This window comes from Sebastes fasciatus, chromosome 15 (assembly GCF_043250625.1).
Source record: "Sebastes fasciatus isolate fSebFas1 chromosome 15, fSebFas1.pri, whole genome shotgun sequence".
Lineage (NCBI taxonomy): Eukaryota > Metazoa > Chordata > Actinopteri > Perciformes > Sebastidae > Sebastes > Sebastes fasciatus.
In genome coordinates, this window is record NC_133809.1 from 15,330,026 (window position 1) to 15,357,587 (window position 27,562).

General features: G+C 42.2%; 1 protein-coding gene across 4 annotated transcripts in view; it reads left to right on the forward strand.

The window, feature by feature from the left end:
• Window positions 1-27,562, forward strand: part of dph6 (diphthamine biosynthesis 6) — a 243,021-nt gene that overhangs the window by 205,168 nt on the left and 10,291 nt on the right. For all 4 annotated transcript variants that reach the window (XM_074661323.1, XM_074661322.1, XM_074661324.1 and 1 more), the window contains 8 exons: window positions 640-701; window positions 1,765-1,859; window positions 2,001-2,094; window positions 3,966-4,116; window positions 4,517-4,642; window positions 6,970-7,099; window positions 7,264-7,438; window positions 25,818-26,066. In XM_074661323.1, the coding sequence (XP_074517424.1) occupies window positions 640-701; window positions 1,765-1,859; window positions 2,001-2,094; window positions 3,966-4,116; window positions 4,517-4,642; window positions 6,970-7,099; window positions 7,264-7,438; window positions 25,818-26,066 (1,082 nt within the window). The remainder of the gene's footprint in view (window positions 1-639; window positions 702-1,764; window positions 1,860-2,000; window positions 2,095-3,965; window positions 4,117-4,516; window positions 4,643-6,969; window positions 7,100-7,263; window positions 7,439-25,817; window positions 26,067-27,562) is intronic.

Consider the following 27,562-nt stretch of genomic DNA (forward strand, 5'->3'; position numbering starts at 1 on the left):
GCTAATCTTTGGGTCTAGATTTGGATATTTTATTAAAAGGGCAGGAGGGTATGGCAAAGTTTTCTTTTTTTTTTTTGATTCGTTGATTGGTTTTCCTTGTTTTTTTTGTGTCTGGGGAGTGAGCCTGTATTTTGGGAGTGTGGCACCACTGGGTATTCATACAAAGCTCTCCTTTCCCCTCCTTCTTTTCTCTCCCATGCCTGTGAGTCACTTCCATGCACCATTTCAGGGGAAGGGGAGGGAAAAAGGCAAATAAACAAGATCTCTTTCCAGAGTTTATATTCTCAAAGGGAACTAGATGAGAGGGGGGGTGGGAGGAGGAGGCGTGGGGGGTCTGCGGCCAGCAATTGAAAACTGTTGCCCTTACCCGGAGAGATCTGTGTACACTAGTTGCAAAGTCAAACAAATAGATCCAGGGTGCAGGTTTACGTGTGTGTTTGTGCGACTGCCCGTAAACCTCCCTGCCTGTCATCTCCAATCACTGTTCTCTGTTCCTGATCAGACCTCTCTCTCTCTCTTTCTCTCTCTCTCTCTCTCCATACGTGTGTCTGTGTGAAATTGTGTGTGTATTTCTGTCTTTGTGCGTCGCTGTGTGTGTGTTCGTATGTCTCCTGTGTGCGTTTCCCACGTGGGTGCCAGGCCTGGATCCAGAGAAGCACTTAGGAAAACCTCTGGCTGACATGGAGCCCTATCTGAAACAGGTCACAGACTGGTAGATACTCTGCCACCCAGTTTACACTCTCAAATGCAGTACTTCCATGTATTTCTATGTGTACTTAATTTGCTCTCAGTCAGGTCACCTGATGTTCAAAGTCTTAAAACATTTTGCAGTACTTAATGCTACAGTGAAATATATTTTTATTTCACTTTCACTTTTAGTTTTAAGCCCCAGACACACCAAACCGACGTCAGAGAACTAGAGGTGATGAAGGCCGACTGTTGCGTCGCCTCACGTCGCCCGTGTCTTGGCCAAAAAACTGCAAGACTACAGCCAACGGATAACTACCACGTACATTCTGCGCCTTTGTGAGAGGAAATAACTCTCCACACCAGCAGGTCGTGGTAGTCCGTATTCGTCATTCAAAAAAGGAAACCATAAGGCCGAGGATGGCGGATGTATAAGATTATCATACGTACATGAAACAAAGCGGTGTTTGCCGACCATTTTCACCACTCTCACTCACCTCTTAGCTTCATTCCAGATGGCCATGTCGTTGTGAAAATATCCGTGCATTGGAATAATCAGATTCCTCACTTCCGTTTCTCTTCTCATGCACTGATTCGTTTAAGCCGAACAGCCAACCAGAGTGATTTCTCTCATCGACGGGCTCCTCCGCTGATTCAACATGCTGAATCAGCCAAAAAACCTCCGACACGGGTAGACTAGAGCCGACGGTGCGGGCCGATAGACGCTGACGGCTGACCATCTGCTTGGTGTGTCAGGAGCTTTTAGAATGATTGAATTCTCAGTGCTCTGCTATCTGTGCTTTATTGTGAGAAAATATCGCAGTCACACCAATCATATTCTGGCACAATTGATGGTTTTTCTCACTATGTAAAACAAATAAATCTTTTGAATTGGTGTCAAAAGTAACACACTTCAAAAACTGAATTGTTAATGTAAGACTTGTATTATTTCAAATTACTATAAATTGAAATTTTAGGTGAATTGAGTGTAAAGTGACAGTAAATATTATGTTCAAATAAAATACAGGACTTTCAATACTTTTTATTTTAATAAGGTGTTTTGCATTCACTGATTAGCTCTCCCAGAAGTATGGAGTTCATATTTGTGGAGAAGGAGGTGAATATGAAACCTTCACCCTTGATTGCCCCCTCTTCAAAAAGAAGATGGTTATGTGAGTAAAGCAATATAATCTTTTAAATGAATACAATAATTTGTCTGTATTATAACTTTATTCAGCATGTGGCTGCAGTAAGTTTGGAAAGTTCTGTTTTTGTTTTTGTACATTAAAGTTTTTGTGTGTGTGTGTGCGCAGTGATGCAGCGGAGACGGTGATCCACTCCGCAGATGCCTTCGCTCCGGTTGGCTACTTGCGCTTCACCGAGATGCGCACCGAGAACAAAGACGCCGTGAGTCAAACTTCTGAAGGAATCCATGAGTGTAACTTGTTTTTGCAAATAAGATCAATGCTGTTCAATGCCGAGTCAATAATTTCACAACAAAAGTTTGGGAGTCACTTTGGGGTTGATTACTTCAAAACCTGCTCTGAGGGCGAAAAAGAAACACAAGAACAAAACCTTTTGGTGTCTGATAACTTTGTCGAGCAGAAGAGAAACACAGCACTGTAGGGCAGAGCTCAGATCAGCCTCCAGAGGGCCTCTCTCTCTCTCTCTCTTTCTCTTTCGCACACTCTTGCTCTCGGTGTCTCCCTTCATCCCTCGCTCTCTCTCCTCTAGCCCCACATGGCCTACTTTGACGTCTGCAATATTCACTGCAGCCCGAAACTAGGCCCAGCTTAATAAACATGTCTGCTCACATTAAGGCGCTTTGCATTCAGGTAGCTGGCTAAGCGGACACAGGCGGGGGTTGCGGGGAGGCAGCAGTAGGAATTGGCTTTCGGTATATTACAAGGAGCTGAACGGGGGTTTCGCAGACAAGAAGGGTGACACTCCGACATTTTACTTCCCCTGCAAGAACAGACAACTTTATAATCCTTAAATTATTGTCGAGAAATTCTGTGACGGAGACATTGACCTCATTTATGTGTAGTTTTAATTACTCTGGTTGAAATTGTCTGGTTTAATAAGACACCTACTGGTTGACGAGTGTCCCTGGCGACAGGAAGTGCTGCTTGCATGCCGAGGTGAGGGATGCTACTCGCCTGTAGCTCAACACGTCTCTGGGGTAAAAGCATGCGATTTGCACGTGCATTTTCGTTGCACATCACACAATAATGTGTACATTTGATTATGCATTTTGTTTGTGTGCAAGAGAGCGTGTGGTTGTAGCCTTGTGTCTGCATGTTGTTGGGTGGGGGGCTGGGACTGTTATGGACAGAAAACATACCCCCATCCTACAACCTCCGTGACCCTGCAGCCTCACTCCCTACAGCTATATATTTTTTCACTCCCCACGCCGCCGCTCCACCCCCATCACACGCTCACACACGCTCACACACCCCCTGTAGCCCCCCCTAGGTTGCTGGGGGAAGAGCAGGGAGATCCAGGGCCTGCAAGGAGGGGAGGGGGGACGGGGGGGGGGGGGGGGGCAACCAGGGGAGAACCTGCCCTGGTTCAGCCTTCTGAAGCTCTTCTCGTCAGGATGACAGATCCGCGGTGACACCAGCACTAGAGGAAACTGCACCGGGCTCAGGGGGTGGGGATGGACCACCATCATTTGCCCTCCGTTAATGCTAGTCAAGCTATTTTTCATGCTGGCCAGGAGAGAGGGGCTGAAGTATAATTAATTTGATTATCATATGGCCTAATGCGGTTGACAGCAGACGAGGGGGGTGAATGAGTGTTGGGCACGGTGAGGGGGCGGCGTTGAGGAAATATGAAATATGTATTCAAATGCGTGATGCCCCAGCAGGATTTGGCAGGTAATATGTAAACCTTAGAGAATGGTAATGATTTGTTATTTAAAGTATAAGCAAACAGAAGGAAAAGACTTGGTGAAATCCAAAAACATGTCTCACCCATCCAGTCATGAGTTTTGACTGACAGCCAGCATGATTGAATCTACAGTATCAGAAAACACCGCTCCCTATTCGCCTGAGCTGCGAATATGTTAGCATGTTGTTTCATATTCATTCACCTTGAAGTTATGTGGCGTCTGGGCCCTTGTCATGAAAGACTGACACACACGCAGAGAGCCCGGCGTGGTGGGGCATTTGAAAAGGTTGGCTAATTATACAGCGTTTTGTCTGTCTTTGCAAAAGGCTCGGCGCTCTTTGGTGGGCGTTTGGCCTGATGTATTCCCCCGTGGTCCTTTATTGCAGGATGCGGTGGCGAGAGCTTTGCCCCATGGTAGTTGTCCTTGCCAGAGCGCCATTGACAAGATGACGGAGGAGGTGGAATATGCTGATCAAGCTCAAGACGACCAGCAAGAATTTACATCAAATTGTGACCTTAGTTGTCAGCGGGGCCACGGTGAGATTCATTTGTGGTGAGACATGCGCGTGCTGACATGTGTGTATTTATGTGTGTGTCAGATGATATTTGTGTGTGTGGCGTGTGTGTGTGTGTGTGTGCTCCCTGAATCTGTGTCATGCGGCCAGCATCATGATGCTAGTATTTTTTGAGTGAGTGTTTGACAAGAGCTGTCATTTCAGCAGCGTATTTGTGACAGTCTCTGAATTAATTTCTCCTTTGACGTAAACCACCTATGCATGAATTACCTCTCACACAGCCCTGGTTGTAAATGAAAATAAAAAAAAAGAAATGACATACCTATTTTGTATGTTCTAAAAATCGTGAACAAGCATTATAAGCCTTGGACCAACCATTTGTAGTAAATCCAAACCAGCTAACCCTCTTCCTCTTCCTGCAGATCTCCCTCCATCCTGCTCACCAAGAAGCTCCAGAGGCTATCAGTGGATCTCCGGCATCAACGGCCTTCAGAGCAAAGATCCCGGCATCCAGGGCCAGACGTCGGCGGCTTTCACGCTGCTGCAAAGTAAGGGAAAGTGTGAGGGACAGGAAGTATTGAGCAAGAGAGTTAACACTTTTGAAGAACATGGTGTACCAGAGCTGTGGACATGCTTTTAAATATCTCTACACTCTGGAAAAACACGAGGGTCTACTAGAAAATTCTTTTTTTTGCCTCCCTTAAATCGCAGAAGCAAAAGAGCCACACTCACAAGTAAACTGACCTTTAATAAGTCATGTTTTCCTCCATCAAATAGAAATTGAATCTTTGATATGATCAAGGGGAGATCATACAGAATTCCTTTGTCCAGGGGTGATTCAAGCAGCTCAGTAAAACTGATTCTCACTCCCTACTTGATAGCCCCAATGGAGAGAGACATATGGAGAAAACTTCTTTGTCCCTTGGGTGTCTTTCTTTCTCCTTGCTGCGTTAGCTAAAGACACACGAGGAGGTGTGGCAGAGCTTGAGAAGTCGTTCCTTATTCAAAAGTGCTTGTCAACCCAGCAGGCAAAAACCCTGCATGTCAGAGACTCCGTCCGTCACATAACTGGGATCGCGAGTTGGCCACCAAACAAGGACAAGCTCTTCAAATTAACCCAAACCAAGCCTCTTTAAAAAAAGAAAACACACACTCACACGGTGCAGTCATGTTGGGTGGGTTATCGCTTTTGCCCTGCAGAAGTTTAAAAGTGCACGCTTTTACAGTGTATCTGAGTCTTTTTTTTCCCCCCTCTCTCTTTCTCTTTTTTGATGGAGAAAGAGGAGCGAAAGATGAAAAGCATATTTAATGTTTATCGTGGTGCTCAGCTGAACAGCCTTCACAGCGCAGAGACAATATTAAACAAGTTAATATTTAATGAACAACCTCTTTGTATGAGGGCGAAGTAGTCTGAGACGCTGGTGTTGGCAAAGGAAAAACAAACTTGAAGCTCTTTCAAATGATTGTAGGGAGAAAGGCTTTGCTTTGAGCCCTTGTGGCTGTGTTTCCATCCAAAGCCTACGATGTGCACACGTACTGCGTTAGGCTGCTCTTTATAGAAGGGGACAAATAGCGTTAGCGCTTTAATGCAGTTTCAATGGATTTCAGTGTGTGGAAAAAAAACAACTTTGAAACTATCCACCTCTTAACTACAATGGTGATAGCCTTCAAATGACTGAACAGACTGACTGTATGGTAGGTATAGCGCAGCTGTAAGTCTGACATTTTGACACAAGCAAATGCCTGTACACTGACTTAGACTCCATGAGTATTTGTTCAGTGGGAAGCTTGCCTGTTGGAGTGGGAATAGATACAACTCATATAAGTTCCTCAAAAGAATTACTAGAACTTGAATACGTTTATAGAGGTAAACCAAAAACATAAGTCTCAAAGAACCAATAGAGTTCTGCAGGAATGAGTCCTAAAACCTGGAAATGAGTTGACATTTTAGCGCTCCTGGTTGTCTTCTCTCAAAGTCAATGGGTTTTTTGAATGGGTTTTCAGTTAGATGCCTGAAATAAGGTCTGCGGTTAACACAACTCATAGCTTAATAACTGCACATTATGTAGTAACTGCGCGTAATGTAATATTTTAATTGTAATAATAGCTCATAATGTAATAAAACCTTGAGCGCATAACGTAATAACAGTTTTGCTCATAATGAGAAAATTATTACATTAATAATTTGGTCAAGAGGACATTTTCGTCAATCAGTTCCATATTGATGAAGCCTTTTGGATAAGAGACTACAAGATATCCAGTGACCTGGACAAATGATAAACCTTTACAGGGATGATGCTGAATTTAATATACTGGTGATTCTTACTAACGTACTGCAGATATGTACTTCCTGCTGACGACTAAATTAAAGATTAAGTATGCCACTACCAGCAGACTGTTCACACTGAAGTCAGGGGTCATATTTCAGATGTCTTTATGTACGTTTCCCTCTACCTGAATGAATCTTCAATTTGCACATAAAGGAGTGGAAACATCAAAAATGAAAAGACACTATTTTTTACACTTGGCTAAGGTGAAAAAGTTGATGCATCAATAAAAGATAATGAGGAGACTGTAACCTTCCTCATATTAATACATAAGCATAACAGATATGCCTTATTTCCATCAAGCCGTCCTCTTTGCAAGCAGCTTGTGGTACAGGAATGAGTCCTAAAACACGGAAATGAGTTAGCATTTTAGCACTTCCGGTTCCCTCGTCTTGAAGTCATGCTTTTTTATTTTTCAGTATACTTCTTCTTTGCCAATTTATCTTAGTTAAGATGGAGTAAGGTTATGATAGATTAGGTTATTTTACTATAAATTGCAATATGCTACACTACAGAGATTTATAGTGTGATGTGTTGCCTGTGTCCAGGTGAGATGGACAGCAGAGGCTGGAAGATGAAGGACATCATCCTGGTTCACCTGTATGTGAGGTCCATGGAAGACTTTGTTCCACTCAACATCGTCTATAAGAAACACTTTGGCATGAACCCTCCAGCCAGGTAAAGGTGCAAACAAACATGCAGACCTTTCTCGCTGTTCTTCCTCTCTCTTTCTGAGGGAACATCTTTACATTGTTCAAACTCCAAAGCATTTGTTCTCTGCTGCAATTTTATTCTCAGTCTCATAGCATTCATTCCATGTTTCCTCTCTTTTCCTTGTATAGGGTGTGTGTTCAGGCTCCTCTACCTGCCGGTCAGCTGCTGCAGATGGACTGCCTGCTCCACGACTGGACCGAGCCCTTGGAGGAAGGCTGCTTCCACCAGAGGGAAGCCCTGCATGTCCAGAGCCTGTCCCACTGGGCCCCAGCCAACATCGGGCCCTATAGTCAGGCCCTTAGGGTAAGGCTCCAAGGTCCACAGCAGGGAGAGGTGGTGGGTGAGAGTGTTGACAGTTAAACAGGCTAATTATAAACTAAACTGTTAAAGGGGCTTTATGTAAGAATCAGAAATTGCACCTGTGGCCGTTCAGCCAACGACAGTCAGCATCCTGTTGCTCGCGCTCAAGCTTGTGCTCGTACTACGTAGGCGAGAGTGAACATCGGTCAAAACAGTCAGGCGACACACACGAGACTGAACGTGATTGATATTCATCATTTCACCCCTGCTCTTCACATAAGTTGTTTGGCTACTAATTGCAAATGATAGTAAAACTGTCCAAGAGGCTGAGCCAGAAACATTGTTTTGTTTTGCGTCACTGTTAGCAAAGCAATTTAAAGTATCACTTTATGAAGGTGAGGAATAGATCAGTGGAGGAATACCGAGGATTACTTGGATGAATGATGAATCTTATGATGCTTTGTTGATGCTGGACTCTTCCAAAGCAATTGATGTGATCTCCGATTACGTGCAGCTCTTTGTGTTCGTCTCTGTTTACGTATAGATGCATGCGTGCAGATGCATGTGATTGTTATGTGTGATAGTTTGTTCTCATTACTACTCTTATTTATACATGTAAATATGTATCCCTGTTCTAGTGGGCAGTGTGTATCCATTTTTTGCACTTGTTTGTAAAGCTGCGAATAGAACTTCTTTCATATTGTTTCAAACCCAGCAAGAATGTCAAATTCAAAGGCAGAGCGGAGGAAGTGTGGGCCGTGGTTGCACGGTTGGCTTGGTGTTTTGTTTACCCAGTGTGTATTATATGGGATTACACTTGTCAAGGTACTGTCAACAAGGATAGTGTCCATCTCCTCCACACTGTCCTTGATCCTGCAGCCAAATCCGTCTATGAGTGAGAACATGTGTGGATTAGCCATTCATTTGGAGCTTGACGGCATATCTCACCAGTGTGTCACTGAAGCTCAGAGGTTCGGATTCCTGGGATGTAACGTACAGAATCAGGTTTGCTTTTAACGTGCCAGCAGTGTTTGATTTCCTCAATGGAGTCTCATTGAGACATGAAATTGGAGTCAGCTGTAGGCATGTGCCATTGCCTCTGGAAAACAGTCTGATCTCTCATTCCTCTAATGATCATTCATATCCAAAGCAATTTGAGACAACAATGAGAGGAGTTTGCTTGCTCAGAGCTGCGCGCGACGCTTCACACACACGACCCCCGCGTCGCCACTCAGCGTGTCTGCTCCTCTTCCACGCTACAATGACTTAATTTGATCAAAAATGTATTAACAACTCTTCAGTACAGCTAGAGATTTTTACATATTGATACAATTACCCCCTCGCTGTGAGCAAGCGTGCAGTGTGCCACCCCTCCTCTCACCAGTACGTTGACTCCATCTTAATGACAATTTTCCTTGGTGACTGTTGCCGTGTGTGACACCATGGCGACAGGGCTCTAGCAACAACATAGACAGAAAAGCTGCTGACTGAGACCAAATAACCTGGAGCCCTCCACATTCGCTGTCTGTGGGAAAGAATTAGTAATTAAAAGAAGGATCCAACTTTAAAAGGGGGGGGGAGGAACTTGAAAGGATGAATTTGTGATCTTAATTATGTCCAGAGAATGTAATCAGTTTTGTGCCCCAGAGGAGTTTTTGTGATGAGCTCTTTTAAGGGGCAATGACTTTTGAGAGTCGCCTTTGATAAATAGTTGTGGTCAACTGTTTACTTTCTTGTTTGTTAATCTGACAATGTGTAGAAATGTTAACTAGGGCTGTGCAATTAATCAAATTTCAATTATGATCTCGGTAGGGCTGACCCAAATGCTTTGAAGCTTCGAAGATTTGACCGTTGCCATGGTAATCGACCTCCAAATTAGTATTCAAATGCTTTGTTTTTTGTTTTGTTTTTTATAAATAAGTAGGTAATAATAAAGTATAAATCCCAACATAGCCCATGAAATTAGGAATAATCCCACAACATTATTCATTAATCATATTCAACATGAATTATTATGACTTATTCTCAGATGGATATTGCCGTTTGTTGTGTGTAGAGGTGCGTGTGTGTACATTAGTGCGTCATTGGCACTGTCTCGAGCACTGAAACGGGGGAGATGGAAACAGACAGACAGAAGAACATGTCAGCCTGCTGCGCCGTGCCGCAAAGCAAAGCTTGGAATACCTTAGAATATTTCTCATCAAAGCTTTGAAGCTCAAAAAATGGTATTCAGGACAGCCCTAGATTTTGACTTCCCAAGATTAGGAAAACAAGATAATCGACCTAAAACGATTATTGTGCCGCACTCTGTTTTGCAATGAAGCTCTCATTTTGTCTTGTGTTATAAATCCAGCGCAGCCTTTTCCTTTACAACGGCGCTTTCGCCTCGCTTTGTGGTTCAGGGACGGCCACTCGGTGTGGAGGATCCCCACGTGGGAACTATCCTCGGCCTTGGCTGGCCCTCGCCGGGCGTATTTCCTCCATGGAGGTGCATTGTGACCGGCTCTAGGTTGGCTTAGAGCTTGGGTGAAGGTGACACTTTACAGCCCCCCTCACCCGGTTTACCTTGCTTTATAGATATGGCTCTTTTACCGTGTCCTCAACGTTCATATCTATATACCTACCTATCTATATACAACCAATGTGTTTATGATTCATTGTTTACTAGAGCACAAAGTTCCTCATAGATCTAGCCTCTTAACTTTGCTCTCAAAGTGCACCAGATTACATTAACTTTAAAATGTAGGCTATAACATTTTCTTTCCACTGAGTAATCGTGTTAAATAATCGTGATCTCAATGTTGACGAAACTAATTGTGATTCTGATTTTTGCCATAATAAAGCAGCCCTAATGCCAACCATTTGAATGTGCTGCATTCAAATAGGACTATAAACTGATCAATGTCTATCTCTATTGGGACCAGTTTATTCTTTTGACAAGTGTCCAGTGGTTTGAAAGACAGCACATGGCTACTGACAGAATGTGGCATTCTCTGGCCCTGCAGGATGTGACTACAGTAGGTCTCCCTCATTGAAAGGGTGGTGCTGGTGGAGGTAGAGAAGAGCGGCATTAGGGATTGGCATGTGATGGATGCTGGACCTTCAAACTCCATCCATCTATGCATCTATCTGCCCGGCTTGTCATGTCTCTCAGCTTCAGCTCTCGGGAACGGCGAGCTGACTGACGGTCGACTTGGCCTGGCGAGCTGACAGATTCAGATCGGACTTGATTTAAAGAATTAGTTAACCTTTATGATGTCAAAGCTGCGGGCCTCTTGGTGCGTTGTATGTTAATGCACAATATGCCGGTAGTTTAGGTAAAAGCCCCAAGCTATGAAGACAAAAACAGCGATTTAATGTATGCTTCACGGTTTCATATTGTTCCGCATCTGATTGACATGTGTTTAGAGGTTGTATTTACCATAATATGTATTACTTGTTGTGAGTGCGGCAGTATCAAACCTTTTTTTTTTTTTTTTTGCAGTCTTATTTATCAGAGATCTAATGCAAATTTGGCTGTCATTTGTTTAGACACAATTTGCATAATCTAATTAAGATATAAGAAATTTCACTGTTTTAATGCATCAATCAATTAATTGAAAACAAAAGCTGCACTCAGACATCCAGTAAGTTTGATGCAAAATATCAAAACAGATTCTCTCATTACAACAAAAGCTAAGTAATGGCATGCTTTTAAAAGAAATAAAAGTTATTACCGCATTTTCTGTCAGTTGTTTCTTAAAAGGAGCTTTTAAACAATTCTGTTGCATTAAGATAATAGCAGGAAAAAAAAGGGTTTCTTTAGCCAGCAATGTTCCACATTTTTACACAGAAAATCCATTTGTACTAATAACAGACGATTACGCGTACAAGTTGCCAGATGGAAAACGTTGACCTAAAGTCAGAGTTGACAACAGGAGTCTCAAACTGCATGACCTTTTCCACATCTATTTTAGATTAATGCTGCCTGCTCCATCGCATTCCCTTTGGAGCCACATTTACAGAGGCAAGCACAATAGGCAAACCAGGTCTGAATAGGAAGACTATCAGCTGAATGGCTGTTAAACATCTCCTCTTTCCTGTTAAGGTAAGTGGCTCACCCCTGGGATATTTGCTAGGAAATTATACTCACTGATCAGATTCTGCGGGGTGTGTTTTGGGAGCCGCCTGCACTAGCCTCAGGTTGCCTGTGAACACTAACCCCTTTGCCTCATTCCCCTAATTGTGAGTGACAGTCAATATTGTGGAAGACCGTCTTGCACGAGCCCTCGATAGGATTTGCATTGGATTTTGAAAATTGTCAAAGTGGACTGTGAGGCATCAGGAGGGAAGTGGATCTGACGCTGCCAATTAGCGTCAAAGGGAGGAGTGTAGTGTGGCGGGTGGGAGAATTTGAATAATCTCCTTACAGAAGTCGTAATGTGTAAAAACAATGAGCTCAACTTTGTCTGACCCTCTTGATGAAAAGTTCAGAGGTCAGACTGAGTCAAAGTGAGGCTGGGCCACCCATGTAGGGCCAGAAAGAGTGTGCAAGAATAACTAAATGAAGAGCATAGGTAGAAGTTTCACTTTCTGTGAAGCCTATGTCTATAATGCATTATAGACATACTTATAATCTCTGTTCTTAAGACTCACTTTTATCTTATGGCTTTTTCTTAACTGATGATGCATTGTTGTAACTATGTATATGATTTTATCTTGTTTAGATCTCAAGTTCTGGATGTTAACTACTTTTATCATGCCTTTATTGTAAGGACTTAGTAACCTTGTTTTTGAAAGGTGCTGTATAAATAAAGTTATTATTATTATTATTATTATTATAGTGTGTTATAACCTGCACTATATACTTATAGTTATAAGCACTCATACATTTTCATAACGATTTACAACAATAATTATAACACATTATAAAGCAATTTATAATGACTTATAAGGTCAAGTGTCACAATACTTCATAATTGCTAGTCACTCAGCGCACAGCATAATTATAATATCCCATCGTTGTAATACGCCTTGCGATGGACTGGCGACCTGTCCAGGGTGTACCCTGCCTTCGCCCAATGTCGGCTGGGATCGGCTCCAGCCCCCCCCGCGACCCCTAACGGGATAAGCGGTTGCAGATGGATGGATGCAGATGGATGGACATCGTTGTAATACATTATAATTATAATGCATTATAATCACTGTCATAATGTATCTAATGTGATTATAAGTTACTCTTAGTTTGTTCGTTAGATCAACATACCAGACATTGTAAAATAAATTTTTGCTTTACTTAAAGCAAACAACGACCAGTTAGAGTAACTTATAATCACATTATTTTTTATAAGAAAAATTATTATAAAAAGATTATAATGTGTTACAATTATGGGAAGTATAATACACTATGATCCTTGCAACAAAAAAAAAAGTCAGTGTGACCAGAAATTATGAAGTATTATGGTTCTTAAGCGTGTTTTGATTATTGTTATAAAGCGTTATGAATATGTACGAGTGCATGTAACTATTATTATACAGTGCTATAAGCAGATTATAATGCATTATCGTATGTTTATAATGCATTATAGACATGGGCTCCATAGAAAATGTTACCAAAGTTTCCTCTGCTTGTTGGAAGCCTCATTTTGATTTAGTTTATTTCAGCCAACAAATGTAGCATATAGATTATATTATCAAAGATTACTTTAAGGACTTGTTAAAATAATTGACAGTATAGAGAGTGACAGGAAATATGAGATGAGAGGTGGGAATGAAATGTGGTAAAGATCCTCAAACTAAGTTGAACGTACTTTGTGGTTATGTGGTATAACACACTATCTGGTTACGTGGTATTGCATCTGAGACTGCTGCAGTATACATATTTTAACCTCTCCATCTGTTTAAAAAGAAACATACAGATAATATGCTACAGTGATTTCCATTAGAAATGTAGTAGGAGAACACATAGTACACGTTTGTGAAGATAGCAGCCCTGCTTTATGGTGAACAATCAAAGGGCTGACAGCTAAATATAAACTGGTGTGGTGAGTGAGAAAGCAAAAAAATGTAGTGATGAATAGCAGAAATTAAGCTAAGTGCTTTAGTTTTATGGTTTGTTGTTCTCACCCAGAATGTTTCACTACTGTAAAAGAGCCAACATGCACAATTCAGCACCCCCCCTTACCCCTCCATCACATCAAACATCCCCCCCTCCCACCCCCCACCTCCCCAAACTTCCTCCGTCTACATCTAGAGACTGCATCTACCTCAATTACCGCAGAAGAGTAATTAGCCAAAAAACAGTGTGTGTGCGTGCATCCGCGTTCGGGGAGGTATTCATGCAGCACGAACAGATTAATTAGGACATTTAACTTCATTTCTAATACAACAAAATTAATCCCATAAAATATGAGGGATCTCGGAGGAGGTGCCTGTCAGCGTCTGACGCCTCTCCCCTGTTTGCCATAATCTATTAAAACCTTGCTTTTATCTCACCTCTCCCCTGTCATACTTTATGGATTTTTTCATAAACACGGCCCATACTTCATAAATGTCTCAATTTTCTAGTCTATTAACATTACTTCAAAAGCGCTTGATAAAAGAGGAGGGCATGCGTGAAATAATGCACCAATAATACGAAGCGCTGGAGGCTAGAACAGTAGGGGCGGCTCTCTGGCGTGCGCGCTCGCTCAGACAATGCGAGGGATGTTATCAACTTTAATAAAGAACAAATGATCACTTCCAACCAAGGAGGAGGGGGAGATGAGGCCGGGAGGAAGGGGTGGGACCAGGAGGGGGAACAGTTGTCGAGTAATTGAGTCGATGAAAAATGAGGTCTTGAAGGCTCAGCGGTTTGAGCACTCGTGAGATTGAAGGCTTCTCAAAACTACGGCGCTCTTCAGCACTTGTACTTACTTGCTCCTAGTTGCAGTGGAGGATGTTAACACAGATTTGTTTTTCCTTTTCATTTCACTGAGGGCACGAGTAGAATAGGCTCGTTGTTTCCTTTCCTGAATGCCTGAATTGTGTGCAATGAGTTGAAGCTTTTGTCTGGGGAGAGTCAGAAAGGTTTTTTTTTGACTGACAGTCGGGCTTCACCTCGCAGCCTTTCCCCCAGCGAGCATCGATTCACTTCCTGCCTCTGTGCATCACCTGAGTCTGTCTCTTGTGGGCTTTACTCATCCTACCCAAACACTGGGGTCAACTGTCTTGGCTTGAACCGGACACACACAGAAACACACTGATCAAACCCAGTAAGACCTTAGCGCAATGGCATGTCGGCTGTATGCCCCGAGGCCAGGTCCTCCACACACACACACACACACACACACACGTTTGAGCTCTTTGTGAAAGGCCCTGGCTGTATGACAAGGTAAACTGGTTTGGTCATTAAAATGAGTCACAGGTGACTCACTGTAACACACTCATGACTGACAGGACAGGTATACAGCATTTCAAACCGCTTTGATTGACAGGCTAATAGATAAGGATGTGTGCAAAGACAAACAAAAGGGGCAGTTGAGCGTACACACGTTATCTCAAACCATCAGCACCTAAACATTCCTTGGCAAATGTTTGCTCGTGTGCAGGTCTGTATGCATACTCTTCAACATTGTCTTGTATGCAAAACACGGGGACTTCCTTCCCCCTCCTCTAATACAGCTTTGCATCCCAAGACGTATATCTGCGTTGACACACGGCCGTAGCTCCGTCCTGGGACATTGCTGGCGCTGTTGGACGGGGGTTGTGCCTGTAAATGTGAACACATATATGTGAGAGGTCATATCAGAGTACGTTTTTAATCTGATGAGGGGGGGCAGTTTTATGGGAAGTGGTAGACGGCAGAGGAAGGTAATTATGTTCCTCCCAACCCCGTCCCACGCGCCCTACCTCCCCTCCTTTCTCTCTCGCTGTGACCAACGCTGACCTGCCATAGCGGTGGTCATTTTCAGGAGTCAGTGCGTTTCTTTAATACATTATCCTGCACCACCGCCGCCACCGCTGCTGCTGCTGCTGCTGCTGCTGCTGCTGCACCACGTGGGGACAGACTGGTATCAGCTTGTACCAGGCGAGGACAGGGGAAGGACTGGATCTGTCAGAGCGCATCGACTCTCACGCGGCCGCGTACGCCGGCGCTGTGCCTCTGCCCCGGCCCCTGCCACACTCCCACTCATTAATGGGCCCGGCCCTGACAACTGATCCTAATTGCCTTTGAACAGCTCTTCATGTATTATTGGTGCCTGACTGCCTTGGTTCATGTCAACAAGCCACGGGAAGCAAGGACAGGATAGCCACAGCCATCGTCCCTCTTCCTCTTTTTACACACTGACTGATGGGGAGATGCACGTATACGAGATATGCATGCATGTAAATATATATATGCATTTCATGTGCATCACTCCTTAATCACCTGGGAAGGTCTCTGGTGTCTCTAGTGAATGGTCGGCACCCGATTCCCAGTCGTTCACCTTTGTAGATTTTCAAATTACTTGACTACTTCCTGTGTAAAACAGCATTTATGTATTTTTTTTGGCTACAGTATATGAATAGCAGGGGTGTAACGATATATCGATCTAGATTAATATATCCATTCAATGATAAACGATCCAATATCATCGATGCATAGGGAAAACATCGATACATATTGTCATCTCTAAGATATGCCTTTATTTATTTAAAAAGTACATTTGCACTTAAACATGAGAAATGTGGCACTTTATAGTGAAAAACAGGAGGTCTATTTTTATTGTTTTTATTAAAAAGAATAGATTGCTTTTCATTTAAACTTCTGGAAGAGCCCAGTAATAAAATTGTTAAATCATAACTTAGTTGCTTTTTTGTGAGTTTATATAAACGTAACTGAATCGGATCGAAATTGTGGCAGACTTCGTGATATCAGCAAATATCGTATCGTGATGAAACTTGTGATTTACACCCCTAATGAATAGAATATACTAGAACATTTAATGAAATGTAGATGAATGTAATCAGTTATGATGTATGAGTCTGATTTTATTTGATAAATGGTAGATTTTTTTAATTTGAGACAACCACATGCTACATGATTGTGTGTATGTGTGTGTGTGTGTGTGCTTGTTTTCTTCTCACTTTGTCACTGCTGATGAGCAGTGGAGGGGCGAATGGTTCGGAGATATCAAGAAGGCATCTGAAAAGCGTCATGTAAAGATCCCACCACACAAGACACTCGCGCTATTACAATCGCAATCACAAACACTCAGTCAAAACATTATTTGTAGTCCCTGTGTGTGAATTATCACCCCGTATGCAACTGTTTACTTCCCATTTTACCCCTCTATTTGAATACGGAGAAAGGAGAGGTGCGGTGGCTTGGCTTTTTTTATTTGTGGAATGAAATAACTGAATGCCAAATGCATAGATAAAAAGCATAGCGGCGTGTCCTGTCCACTCCCATCACTGTCTGAGAGAGGAGAGACGTATGACCATCCCATTACTATGGTAACTAGCCACTATATTCAGAGCTGCCCGGGTGTGTTTCTTCCCCCTGCAGTGACGAGAGGGCATAGCTGACAGGGCCTACACACACACACACACACACACACATACACACACACAGATAGGGAGGATCTGGAAGATGCTTCTTGTGAAATATACACGTGTGGCAAATACAGACACAATACAGGAGCCAGTTCCCACATTGTGGTGACATACAGAAACTAATAGGGAACAGCGTTAGGGAGAAATAACACCCCCTAACTTTTCAATATTTCACTCATAGGCAAAAAATGTTATCCAAAAAAATAATGCATAAACATTAGAGGAATTGAGCACTAAGATAATTTATATTAAACTTAAAAAAACTGAATTATGCCTTCATATTTTTTTATGTATAGCTATCAGAAACAGAATTTATTAAAATTGTCTAGAATTTCTTTATTAATAGAGTGTTCTGTTAGCAAAGAATAAATGTAGTAACAAACCATGATTGATATGTTGCCAACAAACACAGGGTTTATAACACTAATTGTCACCAACCCAGACTGTTAGAATAGAGACGGCTTCTTACTGCAGCAGATTCACCTACCGACTGCTTCACAGCCCTGCACTGTAGCTTGTGTATTTTAGGAAACTGCTATTACGGATGATTTCTATAATTATTATGCTCCTCCGATGTTTCTGCGATTCCATAAGTTGCACACATTAAAAGTGGCAGTCGGCGCCTCTGGTTAGAAATGATTATTACATCCACATGCAACAGTGTGTGCGAGAGCGTTGCCATTTTGTCTTCATTTATTAACAGATTTTTTTTTTTAGTACAGATGAGTCAGACAAGAGTTAGCGCTTACATCCCATTTACTTTTGGCCACTCGCTTCATCATAAATTTCCCATGGAGCAATTCTTCTGAGTAGTAACTTTTAACCTGGGTCATTCATTTTTCAAATGCCATTGTCATCAAAGCACGCTTTACCGAGGTAAAAAACTGCTGCAGATGAATAATACACAGCCTCCTGTTTTTTCTACGGACATATCAGCATGTTCACTTTTAATATATATTTATTATTGATATTATGGATTTATTATGTAAGGGGATGTCAGGCCTCGTAAGTCTGGGTAATGTAATGTAGTTGAGATGCCCAGGGTAAGAGTTCATTCAATATAATACAGAGTACACAATATTTTCCACATGTCAGAAATTTATTGAGCTGAATTCGATGCTCCGACACAAATGTTAATATTTGCTCTATTTTTCAGTGGGGATTCGGTTCATTTTACGCACGTTGTATTTTATCAGTTTGCTACTGTGAGAATATTATTATCTCTGGTGCACATTTACAGTAAAATAACATTCCTTAATTATTCCAAAGTACGTATAAGCAAGGATTTCTTGGAAGGAAAATCTTTCTTTTTAGATTTTAGTTTCAGCTACATTATATTTTTGGTATTTAATAATACAAAATAAATATAGCACAACACTTGTGCAGATATTGCAATGAAAGCCGCAAACAATTTGTATGCTATTTTTTTTTTTTTATCATTTCCCTCCAAATTTTCCTTCATCCATATTCATGCATCTCACTGCTGGAATTTGTGCCTTATTTATGCGAACATTTTGACTTTGCCAAAAAAAAAAAGGAAAAGAAGAAAATCCAAGAAGACTTGGATGCTGTCTAGCCAGCCTGTCCATGGATTGAGTGGACTTTGTATGAGCGGCATTGTTGATGCTCCGGCTGCCTTTTTAATGCAGCCATACTGCCATCTGTTGAGACCAGAAGGGACTGCATCTCTTTTTGCTCTCCTCTGCATTTTCTGCACCGTCTTGTTCAGTCAGTCTTTCATGTTTCTGTTTGTCTGTTATTCATCTTTTACTGTGTGTGAATGAATACTGAACTACATGTTGTGTCCATTACAAGCTACAGAGTAGCAACAGGGCAGGGAAGAGAGTGTGTGTGTGGATGTTTTAGATGTGGATGCAGAGGACTTTGCTCTCTGGACCAGCAGCTTCATGTCACTGGGTCGCAGGCTGATTTGTTTTTGACGTTCACACTGTCTCATGCAGAATAGACATTTCACACTGTGGTCCTATCCTTCATATCGCACACACACTCTGTCACACTCACAGACTTACTTAACTTCACCACTACTGACAGTTATGCTTTAGCGCTTGTGCCACTTTGTGTTGACATAATTCTTTTGTGCCCAGGTTAAGTTAGTGCTTCCATTACCAGCCAGGCCACGAGATACAGCTTAAAAAAAAAAAGAGGAGAAAAATATGAAAAGACAGAAGAGACGAGGTGGTCACAGCTGGGAAGGGAGAAAGAACGGGGGTTGAGGGTTGCAGTTTCAGCATCATTCAATCAGACAACATGCCCCTCAGCTGAAACAGCGAGACCCTCCCCGATTCTCTCGAATTAGGGAGATTAGCAGGAAAGCGCATAATGCAGGATGATGGAATTTGTCATAATTTGCATTGTCCTGGAAAGATTCGGTTTGATAGAGCGATGCGTGGCGGGGCTTGTCATGTCCCACGGGCAGGTCATAGAGGAAGCTTGGCAGAAATGATTTTTGCGATATGTGCATCAGTCGTAAAAGCCTCACAACCAATTTGTCAAAAAAATGTGAGGTCGGGACAGTTGAAGGCAGCAGGGCATTTTGCCTAACGCAATGAAAAAGCATGCCCCTCCATCACTCTTCATCCCAAAGCCCTGCTCTGGTGTGGCACAGCATCAACAGACAATTTTTATTACATCAGCTTTTAGTATTTGTTGTGTTTTATTAGATGCTATTTCTTCATTTTAACATCATTATAGCAACAGTAAATTTAGAAGAAAATACAGAAAACCGTGCCGAATTGTATCCAAATTTATTTTGTGGTAAAACTATTTTTTATATGATGGTGGAAAGATTTATTTATTTATTCGTTCCTGTTGGCATTCAGATGTGTCTCCCCGAGCATCCAGCAGTCAGGCTCCCCTGACCTTGGTTATAGCACTGAGCGGCAGCTCCTGACCACCATAAAGTTGACCAGAGCTGACATGACAGTGTTACTCTTCCACACGGTTCAGTGTCTATGGAGTGGGCATGTCGAGGGCAGACATACAGGCACAACAGAAAAATACACATACGCATAGAGAAGGTGGGGGTTGGGGAAAGGCCAGTGTCCCTGGCTCCGACTGACCACACGTTGCCTCAACAATGGCTCATTGTAGTTGTGTCATTTTTAGCATACTTCTAAATTTGTCATCGTAACAACCTTGTGTTTTGAACATATGCTTTATGGTTTGTTTTCGGAATAAATGTGCAGTTTTAGACATGAGAGAATGCATTCAGAAATGCCCTATACTTGCACTCTTTCTCTTTGTGCACTTCATACGGCTATTTATGTCGCCGTTTAAGTAACACTGATTTTGTGTGACAGTTGAGCATACAGGGGTTAGGCTCAAACTGGAGCACAAACAGGAAGAAAAAAAATAGAGATAGTGGAAAAAAAAGAGGAGGGAATAAAAAAGGCAAATATCTCCCTCCCCCTTCCCGTGAAGCCTTAAATGAGAAGTCTAACATGGGGAGAGATTCTGTGGAGGGAAGAACGGTTGTGGTTCTCCTGAAAGGTTTGTATTTGTAGAAATGAGGTGTCAGAAGAGGCAGGATTTCCTCGGGGCGCAGCACAACATGAGCCCATCTCTTATCATTTCCCACTCCCAGACGTGATCTGCTTTGAATGCACTAATGCTGAAAGAGCCCCACAGACTTGAAGCCAGTTCAAGATGAAATCACAGCACACATCCCTGACAAACTGCCATCCACCACACAAGGATTAAACAGTCGCTGCATATCAAATCCCTGCCAAAAAGCAGAAATAATATATGCACTTAAATACATTCAACAAAACTTCAACCTCAGTTTTTTGATCCTCACATTTTGAACTATTTTGAGCTATTTGCCAACCCTAAAATATTCACGAAAAAAGAAAAAATTACTAAAGTGAATAAAAAAGAGTCAAGACAGAAATTTGGAAATTTGTCACATATATTAGAAATGTAAGGGATTAAAAGTGAATGTCCCATTTAAAGGACATTCAAATCAAATTAAGTTTTGATTGGAACATGGAGCATTTTTTGTTTGAATCTGGCCTATTTCTACTCACACATATCAAACTCCTTTTAACATTTTGTCTATTTTCACTGTTGAATAAAAGCATACCACTTTGAAAAATAATCTTTAAAAAGTTTTAGCTCGGATTTGGAAAGCCCGGTGCTCTAGATGCACTCATTACTCCGTAGTGAGGCTGTAAACAAAACTCAAAAAGATGTAACATCTCCATAAAAGGACATATAACAAATATTAATTACATTTTGCATTTAATTACCCCCCCTGTAGCTGATACTGTGCTGCCATTACCCTTTTAGCTTGGTTACATGTGTCCTTGCATGAGGGAAAAGTTACACCATATTAATCTAACCTATTTTACACATTTTGTATTATCATTTTCCTGGTTAAATTATGCATGAGGTCTCAATGGGGAGAAATGTGACCATTAGCATATCTGATGGGAGCGGTGGAGCCGTTTTCCACCTCTCTCTGTCCTTGGAACCAGGCAGAAAAACCTGACTGTTCGTCAATACCAGGTCATTTTATCCAGGCCGGCCCAGTTCATCCATACCATTCCAGAGCTCTGCTAATGACACTCGGAGACGTCCTCAACACGATGGGGGCCCAGAGGGCTCCAACACCAATGTGAATATAGTCTAGCACTGTCTGGTCATCTCTGGAAGCTCTTTGACAAAAAACTGCAATTAGAAACACCTCAGACACGCCAGCCTGAAACGAGACACCGTTAAGGGTTGGAAGCGGACACAGCCAGGCGCTTCCCTGAGTACATTTACATATATGTTACTGTCTACAGCTCACAGGGTTGGAGAGAGAGAGAGGATGTCTTTGGGTACGGTGACCTTTTGACACGTCATTGGGTTTATTAGAAAAGTGATGGCGTCTTAGCCATGAAATAAAGGTTGATAAAGCATGAACAAAAAAGTGTTAATACCAAGCAGGAAAGAGTGTGTTGTGGTCCATTTTTACTGTTAGGACTGGTTGATTACTCAGTATTATTATTGTTTTATTGACTCTACAATGTGACGCACATAGTGACAAAATTATCAGAATGAGATATTGTGATATTGTTTGCAATTCCTATGCTTAGATTAATTATACATTTTATTGTGAAACATAAAAAACACAAAAACAAACATTTGGCCAGTCGACTAAATTGAACAAACATGAGTTTAACTTTTTAATCATCTTGAATTCTTTAGTAAATATCCCCAAATACTAAAATTAGATCCCGCTTTGATATTATTATGATATGAATTTTGTCCAAATTGTCCACAAATAGATACTAGGGCGGTGTATTGGCAAGAATCTGGTCTTAAGGGATAATGTACAGTGTCAGTGTGAAAGAATACCTGACAGGGAGATGTTGCATGTTGGATTCTTTCACAACAATGACCCACTAGCTGTACATTATCCCGCTTATTACACGGCTGCTAACTTAAGAAATCAATATTTTGACACAGAAACGGTCCACCAGAGTGGGCCCATAGCAACGGTCTGTTATAGAGAAATTACAGACCGCAGAACGCCGTGATTGGCCCATCAGAATTGAGTATTCAACACAGCCGTGTAATAAATTGCAATATGTTGCGATACAGTAAGCAAGGCGATAGATTGCGATTTTTTTTGTCATAGTATAACAATTATCATAATATAAAGAACACACCACAACATGCATAAAATCTGAGTAAAAAAAAGTTTACTTTTTTATGCAATCCAAACAGTAGGACCTGCATTTATCACAGTAACTGTAACATCCAACATCATAGCACTACTTTGAGAGGGCACATACACTGAGAGGGCGCATCTCTTTGCAAATAAAATAAAGTATTGACTGAGTCAATCTTTGCATGTAAACTATTAATTAAAAATCAATAGTGTTTTTGAGAATCGATGCAGTATCACAAAACATTATATTGTGATATTCGATATTTTCTTACACCCCTAATAGACACTGTTTTGTATATATATACTGATGTGTTTTTCTGATGGAAAAACTGATCTAACTGATATTTTTTTGCTCCAAAAGGCAGCCACTAAAGCCTGGAATTTCTGAAAACCTTAAATGTTATGACAGGAAATATCAAATATTATTAAGAAGCGGTAGAAGAGTGAACATGTAGTATTGATTCACCCTTTTCTCTGTGGGCCATTTAGACGGCTAAGACTAGCATTTGAAAAATACTTACCTTGTTATAGAAAGTTTAATGTCATATGCAATTGTTTGACCCTTATGAATATTAAAGGATCCCATCTCTGGCCTATTAAAAATGCATGTGGCATTGTGGTTGTTGATCACGTTTAGAACGCCCATGCAAATTGGACTGTCTTCCCTGTCAAGGCCTAAGATGAATAATGTAGTTGTGTTGTATATTCAGGAACACACCATTGACAGTCAATTAACAAGTTTGATTGGTGTGTGAACTCATTCTTTTGAACTGTTAATTTTATGTAAATAGTATTCGCTCTCCCTTCTCTACTGTCCCCCCCCCCACCCCCACATCCAGGTTCACCGCAGAAAGATGTGCCCCCCCACCACAAAACCCCCAAATCCCCAATTCCACCTCCCACTAAGAGTAACCAGAGCGGGATCCTTAATAATTGATCATCACACACCTGCTTGGTAGAAGCTATGGGAGTCTGCCTTTAACAGTCAAGGGGCCCCATGCTAGCACCCTTTTGATATTCAAATTGACAAATGGTAGCCGGCCTTTATGAATTCAAAGTGGAGCGAGCTCTTTTCATGGGGACGAGCTTGTTAAGAGATTCTGGCCACCCGTCCAACCTGATGGAGCCCCTTCTTTGTCGGAGTGGATATGATGGCATTTGATGGCTCATAAATGGAATGCCAATGACAATTTGTTGTTGATGTGTGGGAATCTGGCTTTTATGTTGGGCAGACGTAGTAACGCAGGCGCTCGGGCAGATTGTGCTCGCAGGTAAATGATCCGGTGATTGATCCAACTGGCTGAAAGCAGCGAGGGCTTTATCTTCCTCCCTTTCTTCCCCCCTCACTCACTCGCGCCTCTCTTCCCGTCTTCCCTTCCATCTCTTGTCTCCCGCACTGTCCCAGTAATTTGGAGCAGCAGAGATGGAAAGGGAAGATTCATCAAAGTTGACAAGTGAACCCAGGAGCTGGGGATCATGGCAAACCCATCTGATTATGGAAATAGCCGTGACCATGTTCGCCCTCTAGCTAAACAGTTGTGCGGCTAGTAGGGTCCCATTAAAGACATGCATTTCAGCAAGAAGAAAATATTCTGTTTTCTTCCTTTGAACAAGTTGTGTCATCATGGCCTATCTGTGTAGACCTCAAACCAAACAAACCAAGTAAGGAAAACAAAGGGCTTGTTTGAAATGGAAGGAAGTTTGGTTGAGAGGGTGCTAAGTCTTAAGTAGTACATCTGGTCCAGGCTAACTCTGGTAATCTCGCGGTGAAACACGATACCCCTGGCTGTGTCTTTGCTAATCAGCGAAGGACCTTGTTTCGGGCTATGTATCAATTGATTCAGGCCTTCTTGATCCTCCCCGGAGATCTGCATGTGCTCCAAGGTCCCTGCATAGGCCAGCAATTATCAACATGTCACCAACAGCTATTTGCATTGACCAGCAGCTAGTGTTAAGCACTAATGCCATCCAACAGCAAACACCGGTGAGCAATACAGGGTCTCTAAAGACTTGACCTCCTTAATGCCACTCCTCATCCCTACTCATCTCTCTGCATTAAACAGATAGATTTTCTCAGGTTTCATTATGCAAGAAGCTTTATTCTAACAGAGGGTATTTAACAGAGAATTGAGCTTATTATCACATTATAAATAACACGTGTACAACGGAGATGCATTGGCAGGCTTCTCACAGTGAAATGAGAATTGTTGGTGATAAGATGCTGATAAATGGCAGAGGTGAAACTTGTTAATTAATGCACTGCTACTCAAACATACACCTATAATTAATGTTAATTTGATTATAGCACCTCACTGATGAATGTTGTACTTTTTTTTATGAAACTAATTTTGGAGTTTGACGACTTGCATCTAGTTTTCTGGTTGAATACATGTGTTCATTTAGCAGCCATGACAGCGATGCCGGTATTGTTTTCACCTCGTGAGTCTGTGTGTGAGTGTTTATATTTCTCTGTGGACAGATTTTGTCACCGCGATAGCATCGCAACCGTGCAAGATGCCGTCACGAAACATTACAGGTGTGTAGTTGAGATCAAAATGAAGGCTGAGTTCGAAGATGGGTGCGCTTAGAGCAAGGGCGCTAGAAGTAGGAGGGTAGGAAGTGGGGAAGGGCCCCCCCACTTTACACCCCTGGCCTGATTTGGCGTCGCGGCTGGTGTGATCCCATTGCAAAATGGTCACTAGTCTTAATTGTTTTTACTTTATTTTAACCATAAACTGTATATAAAGATGGACGAAATGAAAGCTCCGCAAAAGTGAAGCCAAAACATCTTGAAGAGGATGCATCCCAATCTGGGGATCTCCTGACTTTTCCTGTAGTGCCACCATGAGGTTCACATTTGTGGTTTTGAGTGAAATGTCTCAACAATTATTGGATGGATTGACATGAAATTTGGTACAGATATTCATTCTCCCCTCAGGATGAATTGTAATAACTTTCATTTAGCGCCACCATTGGGTCAAAATTTGTCCAATACTTAATCTAATACAAAACTAATGACATTCCTTCACTTCATGAGCCCCCACTGTACTTTGTGTTCTCACCGAGCTGCTAGTTTGGCTATAGACTGTTAATTTTGGTTTAACCATAATAAAGCCAACATTGTTTTTCTTCTCTTGCTCTTTTCTCCAGGTGGATGAGTCGGTTTTCTGCGCAGGCCAAATTGCTTTGGTCCCCTGTACCATGCAGCTGGTAAAGGCTGGCACCAGGACGCAGGCCCGTTTGTCCTTCAGCTATGTGAAGAAGGTTCTGGAGGCTGTGATCAGCAGCCTGACTCTAGCTCACGTTGTCCAGGCCCACTGCTACGCTACAAGACGCCAAGACATCCCCATCATCACAGCCGTCTGGGAGAACATGCTGAGGGCCGCGGAGGAAGAGACGGTCAGCCTCCATGGAGGGAGATTTTTGTTTATGAAATATATACCAGTGGTTAAGAAGAAGAGCAATGACTGGCTCTTTTATTATACATGCAGAGGAAATATTGATCACACTTATAATACGATACACATAGAATGAACACATATTTAATGGATTAAAAGACAGTGGGATCGTGAATAAGTAAAAGAAGAGAAACTTGATATGGTATCCGAGTTTTTCAGAGAGGCCTTTCAGAATTGTGTTTTATATAGTTGTGAAATAAGGGGAAAGTTCCTCGCCCCTCTCTGCCCCCTTGAGACGCAAGCCGCTGCGACTGATATTTACCAGTGAGCGCGCTCATGAAAAGTTGATGATGTGGGAAACGCTGGTGTCTTTGATAATGTGGAGCTTGGCACAGAAGCAGATGTCTTCCTCAGAGCTTCCCTAATCCTTTGCCCCCACACACCATTTTGGAGCTCCGTTCAACTCTCAGAGCAGCTTATCCCCCTCTCCACCCCTCTTTCCTGCCACCTCCCTCCATCCTTCCCTCCATCCCACCGTCCCGGCTTACAACCCCTGCTCCATGCATCTAATAGGGGCACCAGTCTCCCCTGGCAGCCCTTCTCCTCCCACAGTAATCTATCTAGCCATGGGAATAGGGCCTCGGGGAGAGAGGCAGGAGCCCACCTCCAACATGTGGCTCTGTTCCGTGGTGAGCGGTGTTAAAGACTAGAGAGAGGATGTCAACTTTGTGTCAATTCCACAAAAATATAGCAGTGTATATACAAATTCTAAATGTGTTATTGAAGGCCAGCAATCATATTCTCAAAGCTTTCAAATGATGATTTATGAATTTAAATGCATATAGTATGGTTCAGCTTGGCTCAGTCAAGAGCCGGTGTGAATTTATTTGACTTATTGCGCCTTATCGTAACTCACAGTGGAATAGAAATCTTGAAAGCGTTGACAGTGTACCGTCACTCTAGCATGCAGATTGGGTTGTTCATTTAACAAGGCTAACCAAGGGCAAAGCTTTGGGAGGTCACAAGACAAGGCTCGTGTCAGAGGTCACTGGAGATGTACAGCATCGCCCATATGTTGTGCTTCCATGTCAGTTAGCTGACCCAGGTTTGCTACCAGGAGACCAGTTTTTATTATCAACTGATTCTCAGATTAAGCAGCTCTAATTGACAGCTCCATCTGTAAACAGGTGAGTTTTCCCCTTAAGAATAGATCCATCTGAGGTGATGGGTTACTAACCCGACCTCGTGCTCTTTATTTGCCTGCGAGGCAGATCATCTTGGTGTGACTTCCCAGCTTGGCCCTCACACTTTCTCCTCTCTTCCACTTCAAGGAAAGATAGGGAGAGCTGCTGTGGTGGTAGGGGGAGAGTACTGTTTCATCCTAAACTAGGTGAAATGCTGTCTCCCTGGGGTGGGGATTATACAAAGCGCCGGTGCTCATTTGAACTGACTTTAATTAGAATGCTTAACTCAGGTCAAACACTGATAACACGACTC